The sequence below is a fragment of the Caretta caretta genome, chromosome 10 (assembly GCF_965140235.1).
Source record: "Caretta caretta isolate rCarCar2 chromosome 10, rCarCar1.hap1, whole genome shotgun sequence".
NCBI classification, from domain to species: Eukaryota; Metazoa; Chordata; order Testudines; family Cheloniidae; genus Caretta; species Caretta caretta.
The window spans coordinates 3,585,982-3,608,618 of NC_134215.1; the positions used below are offsets into that span (position 1 = coordinate 3,585,982).

Below are 22,637 nucleotides of genomic sequence, written 5' to 3' on the forward strand. Positions count from 1 at the left end.
AGAGTGTGTGTGTGTGTGTGGGGGGGGGGGGGTGTTTTCTGCAGCTTCAGGGTTGCCAGGTATCCGGTTTTCGACTGGAACACTTGGTCAAAAAGGAACCCTGTTGGCTCCGGTCAGCACCAGTGATCAGGCCACTAAAACTCCGGTTGTTGGCGCAGTGGGGCTAAGGCAGGCTCTCTGCACGGCGCCTGGGAAGCCAAGCAGCAGCCAGCGTCTCTGTGGGTGGAGGGAGAAGGGTCGGGGGGGGGGGCTCCGTGTGCTGTTCCCCGCCCCAAGCACAGGCTCTGCAGCTCCCATTGGCTGTGGTTCCCAGCCAATGGGAGCTGCGGGGCAGTGCCTGCCAGCAGGGACAGCAGGTGGAGCACCCTGGACATGCTGCTGACTAGGAGCCGGCCATGCCGGCGGCTGCCTGCCTTCCCAGGAGCCGCCTGAGGTAAGCATTGCCTGGAGCCCCAACCCTGCTCCCCAGCAGCATCCCACACGCTGAACCACGCCCCCCCCCCCAGCTCAGAGCCCCCTCAGCTGGAGCCATCACCCAACACCCCCAACCCCTTGCCCCAGCCCTGAGTACCATCCCACACTCTGACCCCTTTGGCCCCCACCTGCACCCTGAGCCGGAGCCATCATCCCCCTCCCCCCGCCCACAGCCTCCTGCCCCAGCACAGTGAAAGTGAGCGAGGGTGGGGGAGAGCACGGGTGGGGGGAAAGGGGCCTGGAGTGAATGGGGGGGCAGGGTCTTGGGGAGGGGGCAGGGCTAGGGTGTTCAGTTTTCTATTAGAAAGTTGCCCCCCCAAGCAAGCGTATGTAAGGGGGCCTCTTGGCCCCTTACTAAAACACAGTGGGGTTTTGGGTTGGCTAGCCCCCAGTACCAAAAGAAAGGGCAAGAGTCAATGAGAAATCAGGGCCCCTGAGATTGACAAGCTCCCAGAGCCAATGAGGCGAAGCCAACGTGCTAGGGCAGCCTGATTGACAAGGCAGGCTGGTCAATGACGGTGGGGGGGGGGGGGTAAGGAGGGCTCACCCTCCCTGGGAGCTGGGGCTGCCTGGGGCAGAGGTAAGGGGAGAGCCGGGGCCTGGGGAGCAGCATGGCTGGCCAGAACCAGGGAGTGGGGCTGGGGCTGGAGCTGGGGAGCATGAGGGGGCCCCAAGGCTGGCCAGACTTGGGGGGGATCGTAACCCCAACAGGGTGGGGATGATGCTGGGACGAAGGATCCTGCCACCTCGAGCCTAAGAATGTGTGGCCACCACCAGAGCAAGTGTCCGACCCGCAGCATAGCCAGGGCCTGGGATGGTGAGGCCCAGACTGGGGCCCAGTGACTACCGGGTGTGATGTCCCCGGGCCACACAGTGGGTGGGTGATGTGTTTTAACTTCACCCGTTACCATTGTTTTCCTAATTGGCTGCTGGTTAGTAAATTGGCTTTGCTTTGAACTAGCTGTAATGATCAGTGGCTCAGGAAAGAGTCCGGTGTGAAGACAGTGCCCTTGAGTGGGGACACCCTAACCCCTGGCCAAAGTGACCACGATAAGATTGGGGGGGTCCAGTCCCCCCCGCCCCGGACTCCTGGGCCAGCCTAGTCAGGCTTATGAGCACTCTGCCAGACAGCAGAGTGGAAGGGGAGTCCTCGAGCTCAGGCAGGCCTCTGGGTAAAGGCCATGGGAACGAGGACTCATGGCCTTTCGCGAGCCCACTTCACCGGGGTAGTGTATAAACCAGGAAAGTGCCCCACAGTAGCAGGGCCTTTCCCCTGCTTACACTTAGCTGAGGCAGCCAGCGAAGGAGGTGGTGGAGTTTAAGCATCGTGGGACGACCTCTTCACTGCCTCAGGTCAGCCCAGGGGGGCTGAGCCCCGTGCATTTGGCTAACGGTGCTGCCACAGCCAGAGCAGTTTACACGGGGTACGTGACGGTTCCTCAAGGCCCCCGTGAGGCTGGGGCATTAGTGGCCTGCTCTTTGGAGCCAGCCGCTGTGTGGGAATGTCTCTTTAGGTGAGCGTTACTATGTTACAAATGAAATATTGAGTCTGAAATGCTTTCGAACAGTGGGGTTAGTGAGCCCCCCGCACCTCTGGTGAAGCCCGAGGAGCCCAGACAGTGGGGCACCCCTTTTTGTGTAACGGCCCCGTGTGGGCCCTTACCCAGGGTCAAGGCAAAGCCTGCTGGGCAGGGTGGAAGGCGCACAAGCTGGGCCAGGCTCCCTCCACGCCTGTTCCGTTTCCAACCCCCGCGGTGCCGGTGGTGGCAGGGGCAGGTGTCACGGGGTCCCTGGCCGATGCTCTGGAACTGCTCCCCATGAAGCCAGTCAGGACTCTGGGGCAGTCGCCTTTCTGTGAGCAGCCTGTCTTCAGGACACACAGCTCACCCGGCTCCACCTTCCTGGGTCTGACCTCGGAGCATTCAGCATCCTCTGCCCCTCCGTGCGCTTCCCCCCAGCGAGTCCGCTCAGGCAGGGCTCCTGGGGAAGCCAGGGGGTCCTGCACCCCAACTCCGCAGTCAGACGGGACTCTCAGCCAGCCAGTAAAACAGAAGGTTTATTAGATGACAGGAACATGGTCTAACACAGAGCTTGTAGGTGCAGAGAACAGGACCCCTCAGCTGGGTCCATTTTGGGGGGCAGTGAGCTAGACAACCACGTCTGCACTTCACTCCATGTCCCCAGCCAGCCCCAAACTGAAACTCCCTCCAGCCCCTCCTCCTCTGGGCTTTGTCCCTTTCCCAGGCCAGGAGGTCACCTGATTCCTTTGTTCTCCAACCCTTTAGCTCTAACCTTGCAGGGGGGAAGGGCCCAGGCCATCAGTTGCCAGGAAACAGGGTTTCGGCCATTCTCTGTGTCCAGACTCCTGCCCACACCTGCCCTCTAGGGCTCCGCAATGATCATACACCCTTACCCCACCACCTAGACACCCAAGAGCTACCCAGGGGAAACCGAGGCACCCCCACACCACTCGGAGGAAACATCAAGAACAGTCCCACTTCGTCACAGCAGGGAATGAGCCACCGGAACAAGAAGCTGTTTTCATGCGCTGTCAGTGCCTCCCTGTGCAGCTTTTGGCCTGGACCCTCCTTACCTATGGGTATAACCCACCCATGCTGACCCAGGGTGCTTGCAACCCTTCATTAGGGCAAGCCTAGTTCTGGGGCCACAGCCGCTAAAGGCCCCAGGAGAAGCTGCAGTGCTCGTCCCATGGGATCCACCCCCTCTCCTTGCTTACAAATACACCAAGGCCTCTCTTCATCAGCCCCCAACTACCCGCCCTGTTGCTCTGCAAGGCAGTGGGTGTAGTTCTAGGAGACATGGCAGGAGACGCTTTCCCATGGCTTTTGCCCTCAGCTAAGGGGCAAATACGCAGTGTTTAACACCCTTGGGCCACAACCACCTTAAAGCTCTGTTGATACCGGTCTCACCAGGGCCCTCGCAGCCATGATGCAGCTTTAGCTCTCCAGTGCCAGGGATTATACCAAGGGGAGGTAATGCGGGGAGACAGGGATTCGCTTAGACTACCCCCGACAAGGCTAGTGAGCCAGCTACTGCCAGTTACTCCATTCCTGCTGGCTTACTTTGCTGCCAGTAGCCGATCGGTGCCTTGGCTCAGAGACACCATCTGATTCTCACCCACCGCGTGGCCCTGAACCGCTTCAGCTCGCTGCCGCAGTTGTCGAGTGTACGGATGGGAAAGCCCCAATTCTAATGGGAGAAGGATTTTTTAAGAAACCACTTCACCCCTGCTGGTGCCACGCCATTCACTTCTCATGGCTCTTGTCTTACCCTATGTCTACACTGCAAAGAAAAACCCCTGGCTGGCGTCTGCCAGCTCATGCTGTGGGACTGTTTCATTGCTCTGCAGAATGCGGGGCTCAGGCTGCAGCCCCAGCTCTGTGACCCTCGCAGGGTCCCAGAGCCCGGGATCCAGCAAAGCCCAGAAGTCTACACAGCAGTGAAACAGCCCTTAGCTGACTCGGGCTCACGGGGCTCAGGCCAGCTGCAAGCGTCTAGCGGCTGTGTAGACATATCCCTAGTGGCCTCCCACACCTGCTGTGCCTGGCGCAGGGACGACCTCCCCTGCCCAGGTGTGCGGGGTTGGGAAGTGCGTGCCCGTGGAAGGCCAGGCAGGTGGCAGCTGGCCCTCCCCCAGCGAGCCCCCCCCCAGTAACTCACACGTGCCTGGAACAACTTTCCACTTTTATTGTCAATGAAGAAATAATCCAATTATATTACAATCTTAAAAACCGTAGAAAACGTGAGTAAAAATGCAACAGAGGCTTTTTCTCTTTAATGTGGAGACTGTAATTACAGGGAGGGTGAACCAATGCGCTTGTGTTACTTGATCAGAGAACTAGCTTGTGGTGTAAAAATCGTACCTGGCTACACAAGGAAGATTCCTCTTCAAAGGCCAAACAACAGCTCGCTATCGTCTGGGCAGTCCAATTAAATACAAGAGAGACAGGGAGGGGCCCGTGCGAACCCGAGCAGAGGGCAAGGCTGAAGCTCCGTTCTCCTGTTTGCAAAGCGACCTCGCTCCTGGTTCTTTGCTTCCTCGACAGGCCCTGCTGTGACCAGCTGAGTTGTGCTGTCCCACTGCCGCCTGGCGTCCCACGCCAACTGCACCGTGCTTGGCCCGAACGGTCCAGCCAGCCTGGGTCAGGCTCTGCTGTGGTGACACTATGCTCACAAACCCCTGCCCCGTGCTGTGTGCAGTGCAGAGAACCGCAGTGACCCACCGGCCCTGGCAGCAGGCCAGGTCTCCCATTAAATACGTGGGACATGGCTGATTTCTGGGGCGTCCCTGGGCGACGGCAGGTCGGAGGGACTAGCAATGCTGAGGGCGCAGTTCTGTGGCCGATGGAAGGCAGCAGGTGGTGCTGGTGAGCAGCGGGGCAGCAGCAGCTATGTCAGAGCGGTGTCGGTCATCCAACAGGCCGGCAGAGGAGAAGGAGATTTTGGTAGCTCGGGGTGCAGGATCCGTGCTGTTAGCACGTCCAGACCTGTGGGGGCAGGGAGGGACAGGTGAACAAGGATCCAGGTCAGTCAAGGGAACACAGCTGGTTCCTTCCGTGCCCTTCCCCAAAACGCCCTTCTCAAAGCTGAGCCCATAGCGATCCCTGCTGGCCAGCCGGGGCCCGTTCTGCTCCCCGACCCCGGCTGCTGTCCTAGCGAGCCAGGAGGAAAGGGGAGCTCTTGGCCTGTCCAGGAACCCCAGAGAGTGGACACGTCGTGGCAACAGCTGCTCTCCCCAAACCGCGCCCCCCGCAGGGCAGGGCTCAGGGAGTGGGCTCACGAGGATAGTCTCAGCTGGTAATTCTACCCCCTCCACCCAGGACAAGCTGCTGGGTCCTCCCGCACGGGGAGGAAGCTGCAGTGGGAAAGCTCAGGGGCGACCGACCTTAACAGTGCTGTCCACAGCGCCAGAGAAGAGGCGGCCCCTGGAGACCGCGAGCGCCGTCACACTGCCCTGGTGCCGCAGCAGCGTCTGAGTGCAAATCATGTTGTCCATGCTCCACACCTGGAAGCACATGCCAGGATGGGTGAATGTGAAGCCGGGGACCGCAAGGCCTGTCTTCCCAGGCACCAAGGGGGCTCAGAGGAGAGGGTTCTGGCCACGAAGGGAAGGAAACAACCTGGGGGTGCGAACGACCCGGAGAATTCTCCACCCCCAGCCTAGAGGCCTCCCTTGCCCTTTGGTGACCTGTGGTACTCTCCCAGGGACTCGGGTTAGTTATGGGAGCCGGGCCTGGGGCACTGAACTGAGACAGTGTGTCTGTGCGTCACCATGTCCCAGCTGTCTGGGTATGGACACCACATCATCTGCCTCCCTCTCACTCTTTCAGTTCAGCGGCACAGTGCCCCACAGCTGGGTACTAACCCCAGCTCTCCCGAGTCCCAGGCCAGAGCCAGACTAGGCCGTACTGAACAGGTTCTGTGCGGCTCTGCACTGTGGCATCACTAGTCACTGTCATCGGGAACAGCAGCGCTCTGCAGCCTTGTTTGGGGGTTTTCCAAACATTAAGACACTGCAGCTGCTCCCATCACACAGGGCCGCACCTAGCCCCGTTTTACAGCTGAAGGGCCTGAGGAACACACAGCGGAGTGGCCCAAGACCCCTCACTCCCAGTCCCCTCCTTACCTGACACTGAGAGCCTAAAAGCAAAGGAGTGCTATAAGACCCACGGGCTGCAGGTGGAGAGGGAAGGGTGTGAGGTCTACATGGGGACTAGCCTCCCAACGCTGCTTCCCCCTCAGCCACGCGAGCTGCACCTCAGGAGACTCTCCCCTGGCTAGGCAAGGCCACGGCAGCACGTACCCTAAGAGAGCGATCGTACGACGCGCTGAAGACTTTGGTTTGGTCCGGCGTGGAGATGACGGCCAGGGCATACACCGTCCCCACGTGCCCGGTCAGTGTGCGCACCTGCTCCTTAGACTCGATATCCCAGACCTGAGCGAGGAGAATAGGAGAGAGACGGCTCAGCGTGACGAGGCACCGCAGCCAGCGGACAAGGGTGCAGAGCAGGAGAAAGCTAGGCCAGCGTCCGGGATTACAGGCACTGGAACTGCACTCAGAGACGGTAACAGCATCCTCTGACTGCCTGGCACCCCCAGCACCGAGAGGGTGGGTCTCAGGCCAGCCCCTAGGGAATGGGAAAGCACATTGCCTGGATAGCCGCAATGAAGCCCATATCTCATTCCCCAGGGAGGCTCCGTCAGCCCACTGGTCAGGAGGGAGGTGGGCCTGTTGGCACAGCAGATGCTGGGGATATCCTGGGCATGGCTAGCCATGCTGTGCCCCTGTTCTGCAGGGAGGGAGCGGCAGGGCTGCACTTCCTGCCCCGTCGCCAGACTCTGTGTTCTTACATGGATGAGGTTCTCGTAGGTGCCGCACACAATGTGATGGTTGGTCACGGCGATGGAGTACACGCTGCCTCCTGACGTCTGCAGCACATGGACACACTCCAGGTTCCGGATGTCCCAGATCTGAAACAGTCCCCGCCCAGGTCAGCGTCGCCCCAGTGCAGCAGCCCGGGCTCAAGAGGAACGCGCAAGCTGCAGAGTGATACACTGGATTCCTCTCAGTGCGTAGCTGGAGGTGCCTTTCCAGACCGGCTGGAGGGCCCGTTGGGGCCAGTGGCTCTGAACCAGGCAGGGCCAATGGGTCAGCAACAGGTGGAAAGGCTCTTGGCCAAGTTCCTATTGAGGCATGAGCTGCACCACTCCCACAGCCAGCGTCTGACAGGCAGCAAAATACAGTGCTGGGCCCAGCAGAACCAGGCTCAAGCCTAGGAAGGGAAGGGGAGGTGGCCCCAATGTCACAGGATGGGAGAGGGTGCTACAGCAGAGCCGGGCAGGAGCAGTGGGTGCCGGGCACAACGTACCCCAACTGTCTAACACAGTCCAGACACCAGCTGCTAAGTTAACAAGCAGGGACTGGGCCGGCAAAGACATGACTCTTACGGGAACCAAATGCAGATTGACGGTGTTTCTGCAGCCCAGACACTGCCCCTCTTCTCTTCTCGGCAGGAGTGTCAGTCAGGAGAATGGTCCATAATGTCCCAGCAGCTGGAGAAGGGCCACGGCTACCTGGCAGCGTTTGTCTCAGCTAATGCCAAACAGCAGCTGCAGCAGCGTGGACCTGCCAAACTCTGATATGACTGCAAAGCTGGGAACCTACCAGCCACAGTCGCCTGCGTAAGCTCCAATGTGCCAGTGACGTAACAGCTGTGAAAGCACGCCGCAGAGTGCTCCTGGCTGCCTTTGGTTTTGCCCAGACAGGAAGTTAGTGCTCTTGCATGCCATCAGCGTACTTACCTTGATTGTTTGGTAAGACCCACTGTACAGATAGTTTTGAGAAGCCACAAGTGCTCGCACCCAGTGATTGAGACCTGTCAATTCCTTTTTCAGCTTGAGTTCGGTGCCCACGATGTCCCAGACCTGTGGCAGGTGCACACACATACACAGGGATTGGAAAGGGACGCGATGGGTCAGCTTGCACACTGCTAAGCAGGGCCATTGTGGTCAGAAAGACCAGTCCAAATGGCTACGACTAACTCTGCAGGGCTGCTTCCTGCACGAAATCCACCTCTGTGCAGAGACAACACAAAGTCCCCAAAGAGAGTGGAAGTGGGGCCTTGATCCCATCCTAGCCCTTGCATGTAGGGGGAGAAGTGAGAGTGGCGGTGTCAGACACCCAAAACCAGAGGCACCTGAAATCACTGCTCCCTTGTGGCGATCTTGGCCCTGATCCCAGCCCCCTGCTGTAAGCACATGGTACACGAGCCCCCCGTATGGGTTTGTGTGTTTGCACAAGTACACACCAACTACACACTTGCCCCCAGCCTCCGATTTTTAGGAGTCAACAGAAACAAACAAGGCTCTTCAGGCAGCTGCTCCAAAATCTGCTTGCAGCCTCGGCGGCAGGGAGCACTGGCCGTCCTTCCTAGTGTCTGCTCCCCCTAAGCTCACGCTGCAACGCTAACCAGGCCACATGCCAACATACGCACACAAGGCCAAAAGAGCCTTTTCTTGCCGGCCAACTTGGCCCCAAATGGCCACCCAACCCCAGCAGGTGCCTTCTCAGCCCCCTACCTTAATGGCTTTAAGGGAGCCACTGAACAGCATGTTGTGTGAGGAGACCAAAGTGCAAACAGGATTGTCATGTGCTCGGATCGTGTTCACCTTCTGCAAGGTCTGAATATCCCAGACCTCAAAAAGGAAGACAAAATTGGTTAGGGATTGGCCTGCTCTGGAAACCCCCTGCAGTCTCCCCTCTCGCCTACCTGCCCTGGAAATACCCCCCAGCAGGAAAACACAGCAAGGGCAGTTGTCACACAGGAGCTATTCTGCTGGGTGGGTGATAGAGGGCAGCCGTGGCCAGAGGATCTAGGCCTCTCTTTACAGCCCCTCTCTGATGGGCGTAGGTTCGGCTGGAGGGCTCCTGCGTGGGACTCTCATCCCAGACACTAACACAGCCTCTTGCTAATCAGCCAGAAGAAGTGGTGAGCATTCAGTGGCTAGGGGCCACACTCCCAGCCCTGGCTGGCCACAGAAGCTGGAGGCCTGGTCCCTCGTGTGGCAGGCCAGAGCCTTCCCAGGAAGCCACTGCTGGATTAGAACTTGTTACTTATTCCAAGCTACGTATGGTCATCCCTGAGCCAGTCCAATGCCCGGGCCTCCCACTCCCTGCACTGGGGGGGGTCTAGTCAAGTCTAGGACACTTGAAAGACACAAACGCCCACCTTTTATTATTATAAAACCCAAACAAATTCATCCCTGGGATGGGGAAACCACACGCAAGGGATTCAGTTGTTCTCTCGCTCTCTCAGGCCATTCCCAGCCAAGAGGACATTTGAGGTGCTGCTTTTCACAGGCTATTGTGCTCTAGCAGCCAGGGGCCACCCTGTAACCTCCCACGTGCTGACTTGTAGCCAGGGCGGCCCCACATACTCACAATGATGGTGCAGTCAGCAGAGCCGCTGTAGAGCTTGTTCCTGTAACGTCACAAGAAAATGAAAGGGCGTCAGCAAGGGAGAGCCACCTGTGGGATTTCAGCTGTCCCTGGGGCTCTGCTCCCAGGACACAAAGGTCAGAAACAGGATTCTCGCACCTTTCAGACCCTCCTCACCCCACTTCTGCCTGCTCAGAGGAAAGGAGCCGGTGCGACACCCCCCGCCCCCCAACAAAACACTAGGCTCATCATCTCCCAGACGGCAGGGCTGGTGCGGCTGTGGTGAGCGGGCGTTGGGACGAAGGGGCTTTTCACTCCGATGACCTGGCCCATTTGTCCCTCTGGCTTATTAAAAGAGGAGATCTGGGATTCTGGCCCCTCCAATCCACATGTGTGTAAAGGCCTGGTGCACGTGCTCAGGTCAGAATGAGGAAGGAAATTAACATCTTAGTCCCTCTTCTAATAATTCACTAATTAGGAGAGGCCAGAGGACAGACCACAAGTCTCTCGTCGCAATTCCCCATTTCCCCTGCCAGCGGCACAAAAATCATCCACTCCACTCACCCCTGAATGCAGAGAGCCAGGACAATTCCATCGTGGCCCTCCAAGGTCTTTTGGCACTTGTATGTAGTGCAGGTATCCCACACCTAACAGGAAAGACAAGTTAGCAGGAGATCACATGCCTGCACTAGAGAGCAGCTGGGGATCAGAGCAGGAAGTCAGCTGAGCCAGGAGAGCAGGGAAATCAGTCAGCTGTTTCCTGTGGCATCTGTGCACCCGTTTTCCTGTCTGACCGGCAGAGATGAGCACATCTAGGAAAGGAAATTTCGCAAGCAGGGTCAAACTGAATTTCCAAGGGACACCAAACACTGAAATGCAGCCACAGCAGCTCCACAGCGCTAGGGCAGACAACAAACTTTCCTAAAAACCGTACTAAGAAAGTGCCAGGCAATTTCAGCTGATGGAATCAGGCAAACACACAGGTGGTGAGGGCTAGTCACTGCACAGCTAGCTTTCCCTGCTTCTTTTCTCATCACTCCCAGTGGTTGAGCATGAAGAATTTGTGTTCCCCATTATCATTCCTGCTGCATGGGGATTTCAGCTGCTGAGTATTACATGCTATTTGTACAAGTGACCTCAAAACCAACCCTACAGCAACAGCTTTCCATGCTGGGAGAGCAGGACACAGGCAGAGAGAAGAGGGAAGTTCCTGCTAACCAAGATTGGGCCTGCTTTCCTAGCCCGGCCTCCCCGCTTAGATACCCCACCATGCCTACATGTTGGCATTTGTGGCTCCAGCCAATGGAAACCAGGTTTAAAACCACATCCTTTATCTCAGAATTCAAAGTGTTGGGAGAAAAATGCAGACAAATGGAACACTAGGAGTTATGCTTTGCCAGCCTCAGATCTTTAAGCACTTGCCACTTCCCATGCACTAAGACTTCCAATGCCCCTCGGCCACAGGTCGTTAAGAATTATTACTCCCAGCGTATGGATGGGTAAATGAGGCCCAGATAGATGACCCGGCCAATTGCCATTGGTGCTGAATACACACAGCATTCACTGATGTCAACAGGAGCAGAGAGAGCTCAGCTCCCCTGGGGAGAAAATCCAGCCAACAAGGCCTCAAGTGACTTGCCCCAGATCTGAGCGTCAGCGGCTCAAGCAGGATTGGAACCCAGAAGTCATGGCTCCCAGCCCTTAAATAAATAAACCAAAAAGAACCAAGATTAAACCACGACTGTCTCTGTTTGTGTAGGGTCTATAGGCACCCTGTTTTCTAATAATCAGTGAAATACACAATTCCCAGAGCTTTGCTGACATCCATCCATCAGTCAATCATTGTGACACTGGTGGCTGGCCAGGATAACGTTTGAAACTATTGTTTTGGTGGGACTGTCAGTTTGCTCTACTCAAAAGCAGGACAAGGGAAAGCAAACAATGTCTGTAAAATGGGCACATTTCGTAGGGAAAAGCTGGTTTGTTTTTCAGCGTCTAAAAGGGCTTTAGCCACCATGGAAAATAAAGGATTAGCAGCTAAAATGCTGAGATTGGGACAAGGTGTAAACATGAACAGCAGGAGCGAGATCAGGATCAGATTTTCATACGGAGCTCCAAAGCCTGTATTTCTCTCCCGAGATGAGACTCGGAGGTCTGGCATCTTCCTGCTGATAACTGAAAAATGCTTCCGGCCCAGGTGTAGCTGGGAAGAGCCATTTCAGCTCCAACCTAGCGCCGGGCAGGTAAACTCAGAGCCCAGCGGAGGAGTGGGTGGTCCTGTCTAATGCATGCAAATGCTGGGAGGCTCTTACCTTAATGGTTTTGTCTGAGGAGCCACTGAAAAGCAAGTCTCCTATGGAGTAAACACACAGACACCAGACAGGGCCTTGGTGCCCGACAAAGGTCCCCTTGCATTTGAAGATCTGCTGAGGATCATACGCTGTGGAGTGAGAAGAGGCAGGAGAGGGTTAGGGGAATCATGATGCTAAGCCCCGCCAGCACAGAACCGGCCATGGAGCTCAGAGGGGAGGGCTCTACTGAGCCCTCTAGTGACAGACAATAGCTGGAGTGTTACACTAGCCTAAAATGCATTATGGGAAATACACTGAGTCAGCTGATGCTTTGCCGACACAACGCGGTTACTGCTCCAAAAGGGATCTGCTGAGAAATCCTAACAATAAGCCTAACGTTCTGGGGCAAGCCGAGGGAGAGAGCATCAAGCGTGTACTCACATCCTAAGATGCCCATGTTGAGGCGGGCGTTGATGTGGGACAGTTCATCCTGAAAAACAAACCAAGCGGGGTTAGGAGCCGAGCAACTGAAATCAATCCAGAGTCCTGGAACTGGCAGGTGCTCCACTAGGCTTCCCACAGAGTCTGAGCCACTGCTTTAATACCTCCCCTACAAACGCTGAGAACTCAAGCCAGCATCCTCCTGACTGAGGACAGGAGCGCCTGGCACTGCCCACCCAGGGAGTTCGTTCTCTGGCCAGAGGAAAGTGGAGGTCTGGAAGCACCTTCCTTATAGCCATGCATGTTGTCTCTGCAGAGGTGAGCAGACATCTGCTTCCACACTCCTGTGGGTACAGGGCTCAGCCTGGGTCTTCCCGGGATCAGGGTATGGATATGGACACTCGTACACCTTTCAAAATGCATGATCCTTCCTCTTCCTAAAACCAACACCGGGCAGAGCCAGGCAGTCATGAGGAGCTACTCATTCTGCGGTGCTTTCGAAATCCACTTTACTTGAAAATATTGCAGGGGTGACTCGACAAAGTGCTCTGGGGCCCAGACCTTGCTATCTCCCATGGAGCTGGCTGGCTCTGTGTCAGTCAGGGCTAGCGCTCTCTGTACTCAGCCATGGGGAGCACGCACAGAGCTGGGGTGTGTGCTGCTGGCGGGACGTGTCCCACCTGAACCCTGGCTGGAAGGTGATCCTATCAATGCCCTGAGAAGCGCCAGAAAGGGCTGCCAAGGGCCTGCTACATGCTAGTACTAGACGGTGATTGTGGCTCTGCACAATTCTCCTGCCAGTGGTAAGAGAGAACCGCGGTAAAGACCCAAAGAACCAGCCACGCTTGTGGCAGGCCCTGGGCCGATCCCTGGCTGCAAAGAAAGGCCCAGGAGTGCTAGAGTTCCGGGCAAAGCCCTGGCTACTTGCAACAAGTGTCCTGCTGGGCTGTCCACCGGGGCCAGATTCCAGCTGTGCTCTGGAGCCCTTTGCACCTGGCACACACAGGGATCCCTGCCTGGCTACGACAAAAACAAAACTGGGGGCGAACAGAGCCAATGCGGAGAGAATTGGATCTTGGCCATTTTGAAGCCCTAACCCGGGTCTCCCCCGCCCAAGAGAAGAGAAGCTTTACAGGTACATGCTGTTAACCCTTTCTTCACCAGAATCCCCTGCCAACCAGAACCACTGCTGAATACAATGGACAGGCTCCTCCACGCCACCCTGTATCCTGCAAAGGACTCACGTTTAGCATGGAGGCATCCCGGCGGAACTCCATCAGGTCCTCGCTCAGCTTGCTTTGGTTCTCATCCAGCACATCTAGGGCGACAGAATGGCAGGTCTGTCAACCCCAGGGCCGCCTGGCCAGGAAACTCACTCACTGTCACAGGGTATTTCCACAGATAATGGGTTGTTTGTGTTACATTTGTCATGACCCTGGAAATACTGCAGTTACCTTACTGAAGGCTGGGGTTGAACTAACAGAAATATAAACACACTGGTTAATTGGGCCCCGGGTCCAGGATTAAACCCCGACTCCCTTTTGTGTCTTTGGCTGACGTTCACTAACCAGCAGGAACATCACTTCTTTGTTCTGGGGTATAAGAAGCAAGGCTTGTAGATGTTTCTCTAGCTGAGCCTTTTTCGTACCCCTTTGGAGTTACTCCACGATGGGAAGGAATCTCCCAGGCCTGATTGTGCTGTGAGTATTTGGGCCAATGCTTACAATTGTGTTGCTGTTAGGATATATGTGTGTGTGTGTGTGTATATATATATATATATATATATGCCTGTACTGATATTTGGATGTAATTAAGACCCAGTGGCCGTTGGACTAATAAAGGAACACTTGTGTGGAAGCTGAGTCGTGGTAAACCTTAATAAGGGACTTTAAAATTCCCAAGGGAAATTATTTCCAGCTTAAGAACTGATGGATCAGGCCCCCACACTGCAGACCCAAGAAATCCAGGTAGCTCCGAAGATCAGCTGAATTTTGGTTGTTCAGCCAAAAGGAATCCCTGACCCTCCTGAGGTTTGCCCACAGCTAGTTTTCACTATGGTGTGAATGGAAAGTTTAAACACTTGACAAACATGACCACCTAGCTGTAAAGCCCTGAAGGAGGAGCCATGCCCTTGGCCTGGAGACTCACCAAACTTGAGCTCCAGGTTCTTCTCCAACTGGTCAATCTTCTCTGAGAGCTTGCCCAGCATTGAGCGCAGGAAGGCGATTTCTTGGTCCTTCTGAGCCATTGCCACCTGCATCTCATGGAAGCGGTCGTCTGTCTGCTGCAGGAACTCCTTCAGCCCCTCAAACTTACACATCTCCAAGTGAGTCTCATAGGTGTCTTGATTTCCTATGAACGTACACCTGGAGGGAAGGGGGAGAGATGAAGGCTGGAGTGAGGCTCTGTTGGGAGGGCCTAGTGCTCACTGACTCCTGGGCTGGGCATTTAGACAGCTACAGGGCGAACGCTCTTGCGCCCCACTCCCCTCTGGAGGGATCTCTGTGGTGCTGCAGGGCTTCCACTAAGGGCTGAGGTGCCCAAAGGCCAGTCATGGCTGCAGCCACCCCTCCCCTGTAACCACAGGAGAAGGCTGAGGCTGAGCTCTGCACCTGAGGAACTTGCCCAAGTAGGCTTTTGCGATCCGTCTCTCCAGGAAGTTGCAAGAACAAGCAGATCCCAGGCAGGATCCAAAGTATTATGTCAGTGCGCGTGCTCTGCGAAGGCCCTGTCCAGCTGCCGTTAAAGTCAAGGGGCAAGCTCCAGCTGGCAACGGGTGCTGGCTTGGGCCTCACGCATGCACCCAGGCCTCTGGCAAATTGCCGAGGCTGGTCTGTGCACTGCAACTGTTCTAGCAGATCCAAGCTCTGCAGTCATACATCAGGGGATGGCCCCATGATGGGGAGTCTCCTCACACAACAGCCACCTTCCAGCAGAGCAGTAGAATCTATTCCTCCACCTCTGGCACTGGGTCCTAGCCATGCCAGTGCCCTCAGGTCTTCTGTCCTGCAGGCCGGGCACTTCCCAGACGAGGAAACCTTCCTGTCCAGGGATTCCAGCACACAGAGCAGCGGCCTCAGCTGCACTTCCATTATCCTTGTATCAGTTCTGCCCTGGACAGATCCTGCCAGGCTCTCTAGCAGGCTCTCCTGCTGAAGTCTCCTCAGGACACTCCCGAACGGCCAGCAGTGGTCACACCTGAGCAGCGTGCGCTATGCTCGCCTGTGGGGGAGCTCAACGTGCTCCCTTCTGCAGACCTTCTTGGCCACGGAGAGTGAGGCCAAGCACCAGATTCGGTCTCAGGGCCCTGCCCAGCCCTGGGCAGAGCTGCCTCTAGCCCAAGGACCCGGTGTCTGAAAGGCCATCCAGAAATGGAGTCAAACCACCCCTAGCAGTGAGGGGCCCAGCCAGCTCTCCCAGTGCCAGTCCCCGGAGCCCCACGGCTTACCCGTATTTGGAATGAGGGCACTTTATGTGTTCGCACTCTTTGAGATGCGCCTCCAGGTTCATTTTCAAGAGAGGTGGGCAGCTGGGGTTATTGGGACAGCGAACTGGTCTGTAATCACAGCTGCTTTCGTGATCTCTGTGCACACCGGGAAAGGCACAAAGGAGAGAAAGTCACCAACATGCAGAGAGGATGGGAAATGATATGGCTTGACAGGGCCTGGAGCAAAGCAGCCCTTACGAGAACTCCGGCTAATCAAAACCTTCCCCATCTCTAGATACACACTTGTTCAGACGCTGGAAGCTATCTTTGAACCTCTGTTTAACCATACGGCTGTAATTGGTGGAGGATATACAGGCCACATATGTGGCCAGCACCAACTTCTCCAATTGCATCCGTCCTTCCACAGATGGCTGAAAGGGCAGCTGATCAACAGCACCCAACAGCTGAGGACATGAAGCAAATTAAATGCTGTTGGGGCAGGGGGCGGATTAGGGAGGCAGGATGGGAATTCCTCAAAAGGGAATCGAGGTAGGGTAGTGGGTTTAATGCCCCCATCTCTTGGAGATCCCGTGGTCCTTGTCACAGGTGGCCAGAGCCTCAGTTTTAGATCTCAGCTGAAAGGCATCACATTCAGCAGTACAACATCCCTGTGCAGGGCCGGTTGGGTCAGTTCTGACACCCGCTACTGCAACACAGCACCCCCTAGTGCCTCACTAAGACAGAGGCGAGGGCGTCCCCTCCTGCACCCACCCCATTCCCAGCAGCACAGGGCTGGACAGAAGGACCATGGGAGCAGAACTGTTGCAAGGAACCATATAACTTTGCAAACACAGAGCAATAAACCAGCAACAGAGGCCCCGCCCCGGAGAGTCCATCCTCTGGTCACAAGGCACTTACTTCCGGGCGCTCAGTTTAATGGTAAAGGGGCATCCGTGGGGGTCCACCTCGAAGGCAGCGGGCTTGCTGCTGGCGGCGGGCCGGCAGCCATATTTACAGTGAATGAACAACTCCCCTATCTGCTCGGCCACAGCAATATTGTTAACAACCACCGTCAGCTTGGCGTTGTCCACTGGGCACTTCTCTGAGAGGGAGTGGGGAGGGGAGAGAGAGGTGTTCGTTAAGACACTCCAAGTGCAGAGGGGCAGCTGGGCCTCAGAGGGCCAGTTTTCAATGGTGTTTGTGCAGGTTCTTTTCTCTAAGACCTCATCTATGCTGGGAGTTAGCCCTGACTTCAGCCCTCAGAGCCAGCTCCTGGAACAGCTGCATCAGTGCAAGCCTCTAATGTCCACAGGGGAAACCTCTAGTGTAGCCATTTGCACCAGTGCCGTTTCCTCAAGTGTCAAGCAGGCGTCGGCTGCATCAGTGCCACTCACGCAGCCTGGGGCATGGCTGGCTGTGATCACCACCTACCCCAGGCACGAGGGAGAGATCTGCAAAGAGCCCCAGGACCCCGGAGCACAAATCCCAGTTATTTGAGGGGCAAAGGGGGGAGTGCTGTTCCAAAGTCACTGAGTCAACAGAGCCGTAAACCCGACTGATTTGTGCTAGGCATCTTTCCCACCTCAGCTCCAGGCACCTCTCTGCTGTCTCAGTGGGCAGAGGTGGTGGGGTGGGGGTGGGAGGTTTCTTTTCTCTCTCTGTGTGCAGAGAATACAAACATCTGCACCTCAGCTCTGATGAAAAGGGAACAGATGCTTTTCCACACACTGCTCTGGTGCCTTTGTTCGCTGGACAGACCCCAGAGCAAAGAGCCAAAATCACACCTATGAAGCCTCCTGCTTCAGAGCCCTGGGGTGGGAAGGAGCGGACAAGGACAAGGCGAGGTTACAGGGAACAATCCGCAGAAAATTGGGGGGAGCCTTCTCACTTGAAAGCCAAACATCTTTAGGCAGAATGAGCTGCTGTTTACTCAACCCCTCGGGGAGCCTTCTCTGGACGAGGGGGAAAGCCCAGCAATCAGCATGGCTGGGCCTTGGGCTGGAACAGTGCCTTTCGTGTTCATGTGCCAAGCAAAGAGAAAGATGGGTTTTAATAGCATGGTGTGCAACAGAGAGAGGTGCTGGCTACTCCGTCTCAGCTGCCAAATGACTGAGAGCCTCTCCTAGCTTTCTGAACCGGAGTTTATTGAAGAAAAGAGGCTCAATTTTTGGACTGACTGGAAATCAGCGGCTGGAGGAGCTGGCATGAGCAGGGTGCCGGGAGGAAAGGAGACAAGTTGGGTGCGGTAATCTCTCTTACTGGACCAACTTCTGTGGTGAGAGACAAGCTTTTGAGCCACAGAAGTTAGTCCAGTAAAAGACAGAGAATCTCAGGAGGTCATCTAGTCCCACCCTCTGCTCAAAGCAGGACCAAGCCCCAATTTTTGCCCCCGATCTCTAAATGGCCCCCTCAAGGATTGAACTCACAACCCTGGGTTTAGCAGGCCAATGCTCAAACCACTGAGCTATCCCTCCCCCACCCATGACCTTACCCACCCTGCTTCTCTAATATCCTGGGACCAACACGGGTACAACACTACTGCATACAACAACAGGAGGAAAGGAGGCATTTACGACACCTGTGTCAAAACTCATGTCAATTATCCCTAGCAGAGGGGCTGAACAGAGCTCTAGTCTGTCACTGCTGGGGATCAAAAGCCAAACTACTTGGGTCATTTATTGTCCTGGAGATTATCCCCTCCACATTCCTGACCAGGACTTTGGAACACTTTGCTCCTAGGGAATCCACTCCAGCCTGCACTGACTCCAGTACGTGCTGCAGTGGGGTTTGGGAGCTCAGTGAGGATGCCAATGCTCACAGCCATGTACTTCCCCACTGAGCCCCAGGGCCTGGATCTGAGGAGCTACCAAAAGCCTGGGGCACAACAGGTCACATGGGGTGGGCTTGGGGGGGTCCATTCTAGACCCTAGCACACTTTAAGGCGGATGTGCTGCAGTTTCTCCAGGGGGATGAGAGGAACAGATTGCCAGGCTGAACGGCCCAGAGACACGGGAGGGAGCGGTGGGCACTGCACAAGGATGGTACGGTACTTACCAGATGTCAAGGCACATCTTCTGCAAAATGTGTGCTGTGGAGGCAAAGAGGAACAGCACTGTCAGACTCCCCACAATCAGACAAATAATCCTGGGGGGAGGGAGGGAAGGCTGCCAGAGCCCCGTGGATTGTGGGCCACAGCAGATATGCCCCCTGTTCTGTACCATAACATGCCCCTATGACCACCCAGACACATACCATGAGCAATGAAGCTGTTTGAAAACAGTCATATAGTTCAAGAAGCCAAAAAAACCCAACACCACCAGGGGCCTGATCCTCAGAGGTACTGAGCACCTGCAGTGAATCCAGTAGGACTTGCTCTGCACCTCTCTGGGCTGATTTCTCTAACCACAAAGACCAAGCCGGGTTTCCCTGCCACCCACCCCCATTATAATATGGAAATTACATAAGTAACGATTTATGAAAGAAGCATCCAAAGGTGAATAATACAATTTAGCCTTTTCCCCCCTGGACCATGCTACTTGGCAAATTGTCCGCATACAGTCCACCCACCCTGAGAGCTTTTAGGTCTGTCCAAAGCACAGCTGTGCAGATAGAAGAATGGAAAGGTGGCTTGTAACCAGCTATGTTAAATGCTTTATAAACTGGTAAACCACAGTATCTACATTTCTCCTCAGGCAACAGAAACCTGCAGTAACTAAGGCAACCGACTCACTCTCAGGCTAAAGCTAACAGGCAGAACAAGAGAAAGACGAACAGTGCAGCAGTTCACAGGATTCTAATCTGACTCTGCAGGTTCTCTGGAGTCTGCGACAAGGCCGCAACTTGGCAGCGTCACCTGAGAATTTGCAAGTTATTATTACAGCAATATGTTATCTGCAACTCTGCTGCGGCCTCCCTTTCCTGCCTCACACAGCTGCGTGCTCCCTCCAGAGCTGCCAAACAAGAGCAGCAAATGAAACTGGTTGGTTTCCTGCTGCTGAGGGTTATTTTCCATATTAACCAGTAAATCTCAGAGTCTACATGAAAGGTTGCTGGCTGGAACAGTCACACGGGTATTGTGTACAGAGAGGCAGGCTTTCTGGCTGGCTGAAAAGGAACAAGCTTCAAATAATGAGAGATAGCACCATTACCTTAACAATCATCCTGCCTTGTGCTTACCACAAAGACATATTCCTTTTGCAGGTGGCATAGAAGCAGGAATAATATACAGCTACTATTAAAATACTAATAAAATGGAGTATATAGAAGTAATTAATAATCCTTTGCGCTTCCACTGTGCCTTTCATCTGAGGGTCTTAGAAACTTTTAAAAGCATTAACTAAATTAAGCCTCACGCCACACTTAGTAGATAGGGAACAGTCTATCCATCACTAAAATGCAGCCACCTCTGGGGTGGAACGCAGCAGAATGCAGAAACGCTGCACACCAAAGCTCTTCAAGACTGGAAGTGAAGGGTTACAAACCCAACTGAAATAAGACTGGAACATGCAACATGAAAAGTGCCATGGGATCTGTAACCATGTTTAATCTCATTTGACAGACAGCACGGCTGGCAGCACAGCACCCCCTACCACCTCAGTGGGGGCACTGACTCAGAACAGACTCAGGTGACAAAGCCACCTACTAATCATCAACACCTTTCATGGAGCACCCTGGGTTTTCCTGGCAGGTCTCCCCTTATCTAAGCACAGACCCAGGTTGGCTTGCAAAATCTAATGGTCACCAATCGAGGCGGCATAGCTGCTAGCCACATTGTTAATTCACAAAGCCCATGGTGGTGATGTGGAAAGAGGATTTCCTTACCCCACAGGTTGTGATGACTGGATCTTTAAACACACTACAACACAACTGGCAGCAGAGTTTCACTGATGGCTGTTCGGCAAACACCAAGGGCTCCTGAATACAAAGAAAGACCAAGGGTGAAGTCAGGAGATTCTCTACAATTCAAATGCAACCATCTTCCCGCACTGCAGGGAGCGGAGAGTAAGGAAGCAGCTAGTACAGTAAGAGTTTTGAGGCCACGTCTACACTACAAAATTAAGTCAACCTAACTTAGGTTGGCATACAGATGCCGCAGTAATTACATCGCTCCTGGGTGTCTACACATTGTTCCTTGTGTTGGTGGTGCACGGCTTCCCCAGAAGAGCTTGTATCCACTGTACTGTCAGAGTGGGGCATTGTGAGGTGACTCCTGAAAGCCAGTAACAGTCGACGTAAGTAACGCAGTGTCTACACTGACAACGCATTGACATTGACTCTGTGCTGCTCGGGGAGGTGGAGTTATTAAGTCCGCATAGTGGGGCGGTTACATCAGTGGAGCGACGTTTCAGTGTAGACACTTCTGTAGTTCGGTCGGCGTAAACTGCCTTGCGTCGACCTAACTCTGTAGTGTAGACCAGGCCTCGGCCTGCTTCTGCGGCTGCGATGCCAAACACCACCAACGCAGCCCCAAGGCTACCACGGAGACAAGAGAACAAAGCTTCCTAACCAACAGCCAGGGCTGCCAGGACTCAACTTTCCTTATCTCCAGCTGAAGTTTAATTTCGATAGGCCAGCTTCTGGGGGCTGAGCCTAGAAATGGCCGGCGGCCCTTACCCACCACTCCATTCACTGGGAACCAGAGGTACTTGGCATCTGGCAATATCAGGGCCCTAATGGGGTAAGCTAGTTTAAATTGAAGTCAGTGGAGCTGTGCCCGTTTAGCCCAGCAGAGAATTTGGCTCCTAGTTTACAAGATTGGCTGAGTCCTTAGGAACTGCTCCGCTCGGCAGGATTACCTTGCCAAGTCATGGTCATACTGAAGCAACGAGTGAAGCTTAAACCTGCCGGGTAAAAAGGCCTCTGAATGATTGATTTGAAGCCTGGCATTCAAAAGTGATTTAGAAACAGGACGTACGTCCCCCTGTGTATCTGAGATGTCCTAAAGGAAAGATCTCTCTGCTTCATGCAATCCATGGGATTTTCTTCTGTCACTATGGGCCAGGAGCTCTGCTTTCGTTTTCCAGTTAGACTGGAAGCTCAGGGCTCAGAAGCAGTATTCCCTGGCTGTATGGAGCACACCCTTCGAGCTCAAAGCAGACCCAGGGGTAAGTCTTTATTAACATTTCAGATCAGTCACTCAAGATTCAATATATATCGCTCCAAGCCTGAACTCCCCATGGATTGTGGTAAGGATGAGTCACTCTCACATTTGCCGAACACTTGAACCAGACGTGGCCTGGCCTGGGGGACGTTTAAGTCTGGATGCAGTCTCTGTGACACAGGCTCGGCTCTTGTTAATGCTTTTAAGAGTAAGGCCCTGATCCTGTATGAAGCTCCAAACAGGTAGATCCCCATTCCCAAGTGGAGCTGCAGTGAAATCAATGGGACTGTGCATACAGCTAACTGCAGGACTGGGGCCTAAGACAGCGATGACCTACGGACACTGCCACCCGCAGACAGAATGATAACATAGACCTTTCCCCTCTGAGGCACCTTTCATCACAGCTAGGTTCTCCAAGCACTTCACAGATGTTAATCAGTGAAACCTCACTGCTCTCCAGTCAGGATTATCATCACCCCCATTTTATGACTGGGCAAACTAAGGCACAGGGAGATAAGGTGACTTGCCCAAGGTGACAGAGCAAGTCAGTGGCAGAGCTGGGATTGGAACCCAGGAGTCCTGACTGCCAATCTCCTGACCAACCCAACATTCCCTCCAAACGAGGGCTCTTCCATTTGAAGGCCATATGACACACTGCAGGTTACACAAAGAAGCTGTTTTGACATTGAATATCCTTGTTTTGCTTCTAAAGAAGACATCAAAATACCTACTGGTTCCTCCTCTTCCTCGTGGAGCGAGAACGTCGAGCGCAAGGACATGTTGGACTCAGAGTGTAACGAGCGAACGGAGATGGCAGAGTCAGAACGGCGTGGGGTGCTGATTGGAGGCTTCCACATTAAAGACAGAAAACAACCAAGTTATTACAAGTAACCCCACCTCTCCATGGAGCTTCCAACTCCCATCCTCCGTGCAACTTAGCGGTTC

General features: G+C 54.7%; 1 protein-coding gene across 6 annotated transcripts in view; it reads right to left on the minus strand.

Annotated features, from left to right (window-relative positions):
• Positions 1–4,167: 4,167 nt before the first annotated feature.
• Positions 4,168–22,637, minus strand: part of TRAF7 (TNF receptor associated factor 7) — a 47,090-nt gene continuing 28,620 nt past the window's right edge. For all 6 annotated transcript variants that reach the window (XM_048868326.2, XM_048868323.2, XM_048868327.2 and 3 more), the window contains 17 exons: positions 22,424–22,540; positions 20,414–20,506; positions 18,647–18,680; positions 16,511–16,694; positions 15,614–15,748; positions 14,314–14,531; positions 13,410–13,483; positions 12,166–12,214; positions 11,746–11,873; positions 9,998–10,080; positions 9,437–9,476; positions 8,575–8,691; positions 7,798–7,920; positions 6,847–6,966; positions 6,299–6,430; positions 5,381–5,500; positions 4,168–4,982 (listed from right to left, as the gene is read on the minus strand). In XM_048868326.2, coding sequence (XP_048724283.1) covers positions 4,968–4,982; positions 5,381–5,500; positions 6,299–6,430; positions 6,847–6,966; positions 7,798–7,920; positions 8,575–8,691; positions 9,437–9,476; positions 9,998–10,080; positions 11,746–11,873; positions 12,166–12,214; positions 13,410–13,483; positions 14,314–14,531; positions 15,614–15,748; positions 16,511–16,694; positions 18,647–18,680; positions 20,414–20,506; positions 22,424–22,540 — 1,782 coding nt within the window. In that variant the 3' untranslated portion in view covers positions 4,168–4,967. The remainder of the gene's footprint in view (positions 4,983–5,380; positions 5,501–6,298; positions 6,431–6,846; positions 6,967–7,797; positions 7,921–8,574; positions 8,692–9,436; positions 9,477–9,997; positions 10,081–11,745; positions 11,874–12,165; positions 12,215–13,409; positions 13,484–14,313; positions 14,532–15,613; positions 15,749–16,510; positions 16,695–18,646; positions 18,681–20,413; positions 20,507–22,423; positions 22,541–22,637) is intronic.